The sequence below is a fragment of the Phaseolus vulgaris genome, chromosome 4, assembly GCF_051622355.1.
Source record: "Phaseolus vulgaris cultivar YP4 chromosome 4, ASM5162235v1, whole genome shotgun sequence".
Classification (NCBI taxonomy): Eukaryota; Viridiplantae; Streptophyta; class Magnoliopsida; order Fabales; family Fabaceae; genus Phaseolus; species Phaseolus vulgaris.
In genome coordinates this window covers 15099476-15111656 of record NC_143501.1, presented here as the reverse complement: position 1 = coordinate 15111656, position 12181 = coordinate 15099476, and the positions used below count along the sequence as shown (strand labels likewise).

At 32.2% G+C, this 12181-nt stretch overlaps 1 protein-coding gene across 2 annotated transcripts; it reads left to right on the top strand.

Moving 5' to 3' along the window:
• The first annotated feature begins 3493 nt into the window (after nt 1-3493).
• Nucleotides 3494-8696, top strand: LOC137837327 (aquaporin SIP1-1). 2 transcript variants are annotated; one of them, XM_068646307.2, is made up of 4 exons: nt 3532-4010; nt 4625-4697; nt 5189-5461; nt 8424-8696. In XM_068646307.2, exons 1-4 carry the CDS (start codon nt 3814-3816, stop codon nt 8577-8579), a joined length of 699 nt encoding a protein of 232 aa, XP_068502408.2. In that variant the 5' UTR covers nt 3532-3813; the 3' UTR covers nt 8580-8696. The 2 variants fall into 2 exon arrangements, with proteins under 2 accessions (XP_068502407.2, XP_068502408.2); XM_068646306.2 differs by lacking the exon at nt 4625-4697 and having other exon boundaries at nt 3494-4010.
• The last annotated feature ends 3485 nt before the right edge of the window (nt 8697-12181 follow it).

Here is a 12181-nt window from a genome sequence, read left to right as displayed (position 1 = left end):
AGATGGAGAAATAAAAAAGGTTGGGTGTGACATACTTATTTAGTATCACCTTATATCTCTTATCTTTATCTTGTTTAGATTTTTTTTTTTTATCTTTTTTATTTTCCTCTTATTTTATTTTTTCTTTATTTTATATCTTTTATGTTTTTAGTTATTATTTTTTTTGTCATTCTTAATTTATTTCTGTTTCTGTTTTTATTTTTATTATTGCTTTTTTATTTTCTATATTTATTTATTTTTACATTTTTTTCTTCTCATTTTTAAGCATTAAGTGAAGCATTTGCATTAGTTTTTTTTAAGATTTTGCATTTAGGGTAGACACTTCAATATTATTTGTGTGTCTACAACTAATTAATACTAATTGAATTTGATTTTTTTTATAATTATGTTCTGTATTTTTTATTTGAAATTAACATGATTACATCATCAATAATAATAAAAATAAATACTAATTTATGTTTATAGATTCAACTTTTATGTTGTTGTAGGGTTTAATTTTTTATTTCTTCATTCTTAAAAAAAAAATTAAACTAAATATTTTTAATTTATTACTTTTTTTTTTTGTAAAAACTCATTTCTTTATTCATTAATAACTATTTTAAACATTAAAAATATTTACTTTTTTAATGCATTCAAAATTAAAATTATTAATTTATTATTTTTTTTTTACTTTTGAAATGGTGTTAGATAGGGAAATAAAAACAAAAAGATGTTAGATATGGAAATAAAAATAAAAGAATACTAGACGAGGAAATGAAAATATAGACGAGGAAATGAAAATATAAATAGTGTTATATGAGGAATTGAGTCTAAAAATTAAGTCATATTTAGTATTTTCATTTTTTTACTAAATTGAATTTTAACTTTTTAAATACTTGAAAATAAAGTTAAATATTTCTTATTATAATAAAAATAATTATGAATATCTCCTATAATAATATTGTTACTAAAAATCGAAGAACAGAACACATTTATTCGTTGTTATTCAAATATACATTAATTGCTATAAAATAACATAACAACGTTTAAATGTATTAATATTTTATTTTATTTAATTGCTTTAAATAATATTTAAGCATTTAATTTTTCCTTTTAAAAATTAATTTAAATTGTCATTAATTCTTTTCACTTCCACGAATTCAATTTTATTAAAAAAATTTATAAAATATTATTGCTTGAATACCTTTCCTTCTCAGTATTTATAATTTATTTTGTTATATAATAATTTCATTATTTATTTTAAAAATTAATTTAGACTTGTAAATAAAAACAGGTTAGGGTAGTAAATGCTTAGAAAGTCTACTAATGATTAATAACTTATGGGTGTAATATATATGAATCAATCCATATTTAGGTAGTAAATTTTGAAATGGAACAAAATAAACAACATTGATATCAAGTGGTAATCTGGCACTCAAATGCAGTAGGCGCAGTCAATATATATGACATTTTACAGTTTTACAGTTCTGAAACGTTTTACAGTTCTGAAACAGTGTGTTTTTTCTTCTTTATCGGTGAAGTAATATAATAATAACGTCTATCTTTGGTATGTTTAATGGATATTTTCAGCTTCACAATCATCTAGCAGCTAATTCAATTCAGTTTTCACAACCATATTGGAGTAAGTTTGTTTTTTATTTAACTATTTATTACTTACCTGTTTAAATAAACTATTTTTTACGACCCAATTAACTATATTTTTAGTTAAGTTGCATATATATCTTGATCAAATCTTCCTCCTGAGTAAGAATTCTGATTAGCTGCAACTCTTCAACACCTTTCATTGCAAAATGCTTATGCTGTTTGGAATCGATATTGTTGTTGTACTTGATTGTTCCAGCATTTGATAGATATATTTCTGATTTGTGGGATCAGTTTTCCAGCAACCTGGTATAATCTCATCATATGATTACAAGATATAGTTCTATGTGTCTATCTGTATGAGGTTCTAAACTGAAAATTTCCATGGTGAGTTGCAGCTAGATAACACTTAAGTTATGCCAATCTTAATTTTAATCATCATTCCTAGAACTATAAGGAAAAAAATTAATGAGCTAATCTTGACAAATCCAAAAGCTACTTCAGATATATCTCCAGAAAATCCAATTGGTGTCATATTTGGTAAGGAGAATTCAAGTCGAGTTAGAGGGCTATCATATGAAACTTGTCCTAGCCTTGCTTTCAAAGGATCCACAACAAGGCTCAGTGGTATGAACTATGCTTCCTGAACATTTTGCTGCAATGGCAGCTAATTTGGTTTATGCATCCATCAATGAGGTATTTAAATATTTATTGGTGTCTTTTATTTTATAATTGTAAACATTCAAATTCATTAATTTAAAATTATTTATTTCAGGCATCAGATACTGGAAGTGGTGCTTCATCACCTAATCAAATAATAGGATCAAGTGCTGGAAGCAAAACTGATTAGGATGTGTGTTTTAATTTTAAATTATGTATGAACTTTTGAACAATTATGTGTGTTTTAATTTCAAATTATGTATCAATTTTTGAACAATTATTTGTGTTTTAATTTTTAATTATGTATGAATTTTTAAACAATATTATGTGTGCTTTAATTTTCAATGCAATGAATGGATGCTTATAATTTTATACATTATTTCATTTTATTAGTATTTTATTTTTTATTATGAAAATATATTATGTTTAGATTAATTGTGTAAACCAGATTATAAAAAAGTAGTGGCTAAATTTCATTTGTTTAGAATTTAAATTATGTCAGTTGAAATCGACGTATTATTTTTATAATTTTATTATAATACTAACAGTAAAAAATTGTGACAATTATGAGCGACACCACTTACATATAAAAACCACCACTTTATACAAAGTGTTAGAGTGACCAGTGTTGCGGCGGGTAGTGTAAGATCGTCACACTAAACTTTGTGACAGTCTGTTCTATGACGGTTTTGAAAAACCGTCACACGCGTATAGTGTGAGGTTTATAAATGTTAATTTATACGAAAATAACCGTCATATTATACACTATAAGGGATATGAGGGATTGCTTTTTTTTTTTTCTAATACCGGGTTTACAGTTTGCACAAGAAAATTAAATCAAGTTTTATAAGAAATACTTAATTCAAGCTAAATAATAACGGAATCAGAATGAACAAAAACAAACAACAGCTGAATGATGGTGGAAAATAGATGAAAGAGGAGATTTTATAAAAGGGGAATGTTTGCTAAAGATAGTTACAATTTTATCCAACCATAACAAATTTTTATATTTAATTCTTTAAACAATTTCGTATAAAATTAAATTTTATCAATTAAATTGATAAATTAAATTTATCATTAAATTTTATTAAAATCGAATAATCTAATAATTTATACTTTACTATATTTAAAAAATATATTATATTGATTTTAGTTTGTATCAAGTAAAATAATTTTAAATTTGTATAATAAAATAATTTCCCTTCTCAATAATTGACACTCGAGTTTACAACGGCTCTTGTTTTCTGTTTACGGGAGTGATAAACAAACATGATAATAATCTTTGAGCGTATCGAGACAGTTTTTTATTGCTCCCATCACCTCGATCCATAACACAACCACTTGGCTTCATTGCCCACTTCGTTTTCTTATCGAAAACAAGTAGAAGGCAAGAAAAGAAACTCTGCTGCAACACTGTTGCGCGATCCAAAGGGTGAAAAGCTTGGCCTGAAAAGATGGTTAGTGTAATAAAAGCAGCCATTGGAGATTTGGTGTTGACCTTCTTGTGGGTCGTGTTTTCCTCCATGTTGGGTTTGGCCACCGATGTCATAAAAACAGCTCTTGATCTTCGTCATGCGTCTTACAATGGTTTTGATTACGCTGGCGCTGTCATCATCACTTCGCTCATCTTTATCCTTGTTACCATCTTCACCTTCATTGGTAATGCCTTGGGCGGTGCCAGCTTCAACCCCACCGGTAATGCTTCATCCTACGCCGCTGGTGTTGGCGATGACACTCTTTTCTCAATGGCTCTCCGCTTCCCTGCTCAGGTTTGTTAGTTACGTTCAAGGTTTTAAATTAGAGTAAATCACGATAGCATTTCCGGAATTTTTCTTAAATTATAATTTTTTTTATCCAAGTGGTGCATGTGTAATGTAAAAGTGATGACAATATAATAATGTTTTTAAAGCAGAGGAGTGGCTTACATGGGTTTTGAAAAAGCTAGAGTGGAAGTGTAATTTGAGAAAAAAATGTCAATGTAATTTGCTTTTTAAATTATGGTCATTGTTCACTGGTTTTATCCTTGGAGGTTCTAAGAAATAACAATCCTGGTTTTGATTGTTTGTATGGTTCTCCTATCAGAATTGATGTTTTATCTTAATCAAGGATTACGTAGATTATTACGGTAAAACTCTTTTTGTGATTAGAGAAAGGCAAAAAAACAAAAGTTTAGGTACTGTACCTGAATTTTGTCCTTTAAAAAACAGTTTGCGACTGTAGTTTTGATTGTAGTGACAAGGTTTTTGGAGTTACCAGTGTTACATTGGCAACATTTGTTTGCTTTTTCTTGCAAGATCAGAGATCGCTATGAAATCTCAACTGACTTCAATTTAAAACATGTTTGACATTGTGATTGAGGTTTTAAATTGTGCGGTTTCATCAGGTTGTGGGACATTGCTGGTAAATGTGGCCATGGTGGTGCATGTGTTGTGGTTTTGGAGACCTGCAACGTCAAGGTTTGCTAGTTATGTTGAAGGTTTTAAATTGTAGTAGTTGTCACCTTTCTGGAGTTAATTTGACACCATTGGTCGCATTTTGTCAGCAATTTTCTGCCATCGTGACTGCAATTTAAAATATTTGTGAGATACTGCAGATCAGACCAGGTTTTAAATTGCAGTTACAGTTCATGCAGAGGTTCTGTTATTGTCATGTTCTTAAGTATTTTAGGAAATTGTGGACAGATGTGGTGGATGCAGTTACAATAGGGATTGCACTGGCCACTCGGATGGCCGAATTTACTGTTGCAGACTTTTCTTAAAAACTTGTTGCTGACGAGTGTTACTGATGTGATAATAATTGCGGTTAAGGTCAAAATTGTGGCTGCATTGCAGACCTAAATCTTAAAACCTGTGTCATGATATGGTTCTTGTTGTGCCAAAACAATTTTATGAGAGCATTTTTGGATTGAGGTAATTTAATAAGGGTTTGTGGTGGTGGTGTTATACAGGTACTGGGTTCAGTGGGTGGTGTTCTGGCTGTTATGGAGTATATGCCACAGAAATACAGACACTTGATTGAAGGGCCTTCTTTGAAGGTTAGCTTGCATACTGGAGCTCTAGCAGAAGGGGTGCTGACATTTGTGATCACATTTTTTGTTCTCCTCATCATGATCAAGGGTCCTCGCAGTGCCTCTGCAAAGACTTTGTTGATGGCAATCTCAACTGTGGTTTTGATCACTGTTGGTGCTAGTTACACGGGACCAGCTATGAACCCTGCCTTTGTGAGTGATTATTACTTTGTACCTCAATTGATTACAAATTGGTGTTTAATAGTGCTTCATCTCTTTGCTCTCCTCTGTACCTAACTCACCATGCTATTATTAAAGTGACACATGTAAATCCTCTCTGACCTGTCCTGTTACTATTCTACGGTCAAACTCCTTTAAATTCAGAGTTCTACTTTAATTTTATGATTTCTCCCTCAAATTAATTGTCTTTCATGCTTTCGACCTTATGACATCTTCTGGGCTTTTAGCTCCCTTCAATTGTATAATACCTTCCTGTGAGTTTGCCTTCTTCCAGCCTTTTTCTTCATTTTGATCACCTCTTTCTCCATCTTACTACCAGACATCATGTTTCAGACAATTTTTCAGCTACTGTTTCCCACTCCACCTTCTATTAATCTTTGGTTGTGTCATTTTGTTTGTAACAAGCCTATAGTTTAGTAATTTTTATCTTGAGAAAATTAGTTTCCGAATTTCCTCATACCTCTTAGGATTAGTTTCCTTATTTCCTCTGTCTCATAGGATTACCTATTGTGTTTCCCTAATTAGTGAAGATTATGATTAGTATAAATAAAGTTGATTGTGGTGTATATCAGCAATTACTTTGTTGCCACTGACATTTATTATCACTGATTTGCTTGTCTTAATTATAGGTGTTGTTTGCACAAGTTTTAGTATACTATCTCATCTAAACCTTCAAGGATGCCTGATTTCTCTTATTTCTTTAATACCTTTTTCAGTACTTTCTGATATGCACCTTAAGTTTGAATTTTGTGTAATTAATATTTTTCAGAAAAATTGGGCGCTTGTAGAATTTAATCTTACCTTATGTTATGGTATACTACTATTATGTGGTATGGTGTGTGCACTCTTGCTGGAAGATTGTGTGCATAGTTTATAATCCCTTCTCATCAGATGTGATTTATGTGCAAATTACTTTTTCGTATTTTTCATATTTTTTTAATGTATTTTTCACGTTAACTGTTGTTGGACTCTGATTTCCTCGGTGTGAAAGCCAACCAAATTTATATGAAATAGCTTCCTTTGACAGTTTTCCTTAATCATCCTTCCCTTGCTTATCAATTTAAGGTATGGAGATTCAGGAGATAATTAAGTTAAGGGTAGCTAACCTTAATCAAGTATCTCTTAGGGATGACAAAAAGGGGCAAGAACTAAATTTTCAGATCATATTATTCACAAGGAAATCACATAGGAGTAGTTGATGTTGGATTAAACGTTTCTACTAGGCCATGCAACTCTTCTATTCAGTAGTTCAAATACCACGATTCAATTGTGACTTGGCATCTAGCTTCCGTCCCATTCGAAATCAAACTCTTCGATTTGTGACTCAGCCCATCTAGCGTACGTCACAGGATAATTATGCAACCTACAACATTTTTTCCTAAACAATTGTCATTTTGGTAATCAAACTTGTGATTCTAATACTAATTGTTGAATCGAATGCTTACTACTAGGCTAAAAGTTATAGCTTAATCAGGGTACAATCCTTTCTACGTAAGAGCATAGCTGTCCAAACATCATGATTCGATCGTGACTTGATCTACCTGGTCTCTGTCACAGGACAATTGATGCACCCTACATAGCTGACATGGGTGATAAAAGATTATTGGGAGTAGCTGTCATGGGTGATAAAAGATTCCTGTGTGTTTGCAAGTAGAGATCTATATCTTAAATAAATGATGGAGAATGACACTAAAAAACTTAGAAAAAAGAAAACAGAATTTAATATCAACTCTACCATACGAATAGTTGCCCTTTTGTATGATAAGGATTTGTGTAGCTGTTATCCATTGACATTGATATAAATTATTTAGATTAGATACAGTAGTCAAGTTCTTAAAACAGACTACCACTTCACCCCCTTAATTTTCCACTTAATACACGCTGTATTGCAAGGTGGAGTCAAATAATTCCTAGCAGTGAAAACATGATATGCTTTCATGAGATTTGAACTTATTTGGAGTTACTGTGTGATGATTAGTTCAGAGTTTATTGACTTTAATTTCATTTTTTCATTTTATTTTCTTGTATATTTATCTGACCTTAATACACCAGTTCTTTTGTCTTTAAGGGAACTCATCCATTCTAGTTTGGCTCTATATGTACTTTTCGTTCATTGAAGTTTGGTACCTACGACAATTTCTCACTTTGTCCTCTTTTTGTTGACAAATATGAATATGGTACTCCGTGAGTTTGTAATCTATGGCCCATTCCGGCACCTAAATAATCATAAGTTGACGTGCTATCAATGCTAACATATCAAGTATAAAGTGTCAACCTTCTTTTCTTTTTTTCCTTCCTAGTACACTGGGATGTCAGGAATTCTTACTCCCCTTCATTTTCATTTGGTTGTGATTAGTTGCTCAGTAAACATCTAATTGCTTGCAAGTCCAGAACTTCCAATCATTTGACTCACTGTAGTCGATATGGTTGGTCACTGTTGAAACTGTAGCTTGAATAGCTGCACTGTCAACATTTTCTTAGATTTCTTTTTTACCTTTCTGATCAAACCCCTGTCGATGTTCAGAGACCAAGTTGGAAATATTATGTTTCATGCTAGGCTGCTTCATTAAAATGTGTGCTTTGTTCAAACAAACATCACTGTTGTTTCACTCTCTTAGATAAGGTGTTGTTTGTTGGTATCTGTATTGAATAAAACATTTGAAACTAAAAACAAACACACTGTTATATATGAAACATGGATTAACAGCAAATGGTTCAATTGTGTTTACCGTTCAAATTTTGAAACAAAAGAAAGCAGTAATTTTCAGATGCATGAGCTTGTTGCAATTGCATCCTTTCATGTTGATTTTGTAAAACCCATGATCTTTCTGACCATTTTTTCTTTGGGTGAGTAACACATGATGTTAGTTTCAGTTGCTTTATGTTGAGTCATAGAATATGCATAAGAAATAACTCTGATCGGTGTTATTTTCAGGCATTTGGTTGGGCTTACTTTGGGAAATGGCACGACAAATGGGACCACTTCTATGTATACTGGATCTGCCCATTCGTTGGATCAATACTGGCAGCATGGTTGTTCCGTATTGTCTTTCCCCCACCACCACCAGTGGTAAAGCAGAAGAAAGCCTGAAGAGTTTACATTAAGCTCCATTTGTAGTACATTTAAAACTTCTTTCCTGTTTTTATATCTTTATTTTTTTTTTTGGCGTAGACCCTTTTATATTCATCTTTTATAATTTCTTGTTCATTCTCCTCTATTATGAAGCCGATAGTAGAACATTTGTTTTTATGAATAATATAAATTGAAAACATGTTTGGCATTATAATTTGTAAAAAAAAATCTGTCCAGCTAAAGTATGAGGTAAACAAAATTATTCATCATTAAAGGTGTCTGAAATTTGGAGGTAATGGATGAAGTTTACTTAAATCTGTCATGTATTTTTGGTGCTGAACTTAAACAAAAGGAAAATGTTGGTTGAACAACCAGTGCTCATGTTGCTCCAGGATAAAACTGATACAGTTGACAAAAATATTAATATTATATTTGTCATGTGGGCCTAGGAAACATTTTCAAAGGTTTAAAACTTTTTACGATTGGGAGATTAGGTTTACAATTGTGTTCTTTCACTTTCATCTTTCACTTTCCTCTTTCACTTTCCGATTGCCGGTCCCGTGCTTCCGTGCTCTTCTTCTTGAGTTCTCCAGTGGCTTGGTGTTGTCGTTTAGTTAGTACCTTGGTGCTCTCCTCAAGTTCTCCAATGTCGTCGTCGGTGTTTGCAAGGAGACCTGTCCACGGTGGTTGGGTGATAAAGGTAATACAGTTTTTATTCATTGGTTTATAAAGTGAAACATTGATGTTGTGTGATGATCTTGTGTGATTTTCTGTTATTTGTGCTATTTTGACGGTGGTGTAGACCGTTAAGTAGTATTGTCATGTTCTAAAAATTCCTTGCGAAGAGTTGGTTTGTCAGTGCACGAGAAAAATGAATTAGACCATGTAGTATGCTTTCACGATTGTTACACCAAATGTTATAGAGACAGTAACATGTAGTATGCTTTCACGATTCAGTTTTAGCTCGAGTTTCCTCTTCAAGAAAGTTTGAACCTTTTCTCCCATCAATGTTGAGGTGTTGATATTGTGGTTATTTCACCCAATGTTTACACTTAAATCTGAATTTTTACATGAAACGACCACAAAATGAAGAGAAAAAGAAATACTGGTCCATTACTAGATAGGTTGATATAAAATTGATATATTTATTTGACACTCCTGAAGCTCGAGCATATAAATTGTATGCTCTAAGCGTTGAACAAAGGAGTTTGGTAATTCTTGGTAATTGTTAAGGCAAATGAGTATTCCAATCGTTTCCCAATACATTTTAGGATTTGAATTTGTCTGACCTTGCTTTGTTAACTTTTGATTTGGACCCATGTGGTTGTCAATGAGTCAATGAGCTTACAATCCATTAAGCTTGTTTTTTTCTAGGATATCGAAGGTATAAGTTCTCAATTTTTTTCTTGGATTAAGCCACCTCTATTTCGAGGAAGTATTTTATATAGCAAATATCCTTGGTCTAAGAGAGATTGAATAAATGTTGTCTCAATTGGGAGTTTGGTCCATCTAAATGTCATTGTCCAACTCATTGTGAAGATAGACACTTTTAGTGTGTAATTGATGATGAGGCCAAAATAACCATGTCAAGGAAGAGGTCATCAAAATTAATCTTAGGTAAAAGGGAAAATGTATGTGATAATCGAAGACCATATAATTAGTGTATGCTTTTGCGACTAATTGGGCCATAAAACAATAAATTCATCCTTGGGCCATTACACTTCCTGTACATACCAGTGAAACTTTTTGTGAAAATCTGAAGTGAGTGTTTGCGTTGGGCATGATGTGGGGAGAAAATGTGTTAGATCAGGTCTTTAGAGGCCATGAGTGTAAGGCACTGTCAAGTGGGCACAAAATTCACTCAACTTAGAGAGTAGCAGTATGTGGTGACCCACATTAGACTTCCTTCATAGAGGTAGGGAAACTTTTTTTCGAAATTTGAAGTGAGTTTTTGTGTTGGTTGGGGTGAGGCATGAGGTGGGGAGAAAGTGAGTTAAATCAGGTGTTCCTGCACACACATTTACATAATACATTCTTTCTTCATTAGTTTATTTTTTTCATGGTTTATGGTTGAAAAGAAGTTAGTGAATTGTTGTTGTATTCGATGAATTGGTTGATATATTTTGTTTTGGACAATTTTGAAATGGCTTCTTCCGGTTCGATGGGAAAGTATGACAGTCAAAGGTTTGATCATGAAGGAAGAAGAATGAAGGTTTCATTTATATTATTACTATGTTGCTAATATTTAATTTTGAAAATATGAAATTATATTCAATTTAAACATTTCCCTTTCATGGTTATTTTGTAGATTCGAGTAAGGCACAAAGTGCAGACTGAACATATTGTTCAAATCAATAGAAATTTGACATCGTTGCAGTGCCAAAGAATAGAGGTAACCCCTTTTAAGTGGATGTTGCAGTTACAAGAAGAGTTGGACATATCAAGTCCCGTTCTTCAGGAACTTATTAGTAGGTGGAGTGTCAGTGATAACTGTTTTAGGATAAGACAACATTTAGTGCCTTTTAAGGTTCTTGATGTGTGTTTCGTTGTGGGGTTGCCAGTGGTGGGTCAACAATTATCTTTGGAGGATGATGATGGTGGGTTGGTGAATAAGGTGTTTGGAGGAGACGACATAAAGTTAGATATTCTTATGGACTAGAGCATGATGTTTAGTAAACAATGAATCCATAAATTTGATATTTCCTTTGTAATGTTCTTGTATTGTATGCTGCAAGCTGTTCAAGTTGACCATTTATACAAAACTCTTTAGAAGTTCGGTGAAATAAATAGTGCACCTATAAAAGTAGTGAAAGAAAAAGTTCCTATGCAGCCAAACGGGTTAGTATTTCAATGAAAACTATTCTTATTTTGATGCATATGAATATGTAATTTATTTTCATGTGCTTCATTTATGCATTTATGATTGTGGAGTTTTGATCTTGAAATATATTGAGCTTTAGAATGGTATGCTTGACTATCAGGGGAAGATGATGCCTGAATACAGCACTATACGTATTTGTTCCCTTTACTATTGGACTAAAAGTTGTTAGTTTTATTGTTAATTGAAAATTTATTTTGATAATTTTTCAGGACGAACTTCAACAATTCCATTAGGAAATGGTTTGCAATTGGGTGCTAGATGCACGTAATGCAGAACGCGAAAGTGTCTTGAAGTAATTCAACTTTCGTGGTAGTTCAAAATGATGATGGTTCAGAGTCCGCTGGATCTGAAGTTTCATGTCGTGCAATTGTGTACTTATTTGTTAGATGTCTTAGAGGATGTTAACAAGTTCTTACATGTACTTTGTAATGAAATGTGTATGCAATTGTTCAATGAATTTTTGTAAATGTTGTATGAAGTACATATTAAAAGATGTAGTAAGGGTCCCATGAGCATTCAGAAATGTACAAACACAATGTCTTATATAGACTTGCATTCATTTGAACAATGTTACAAATTTTTAATGCCAAAAATGAAGACCAATATTGTTGTAGCATCACATGCAGCAGGGCTTCTAATTACAGTTAATATTACTTTCCATCATTTTCAATTATGATGACATGGTTTTCCAAAAGTGGTTTTATTTGTATTGAACCCAAAGGGTGCATTAACAGGTGTC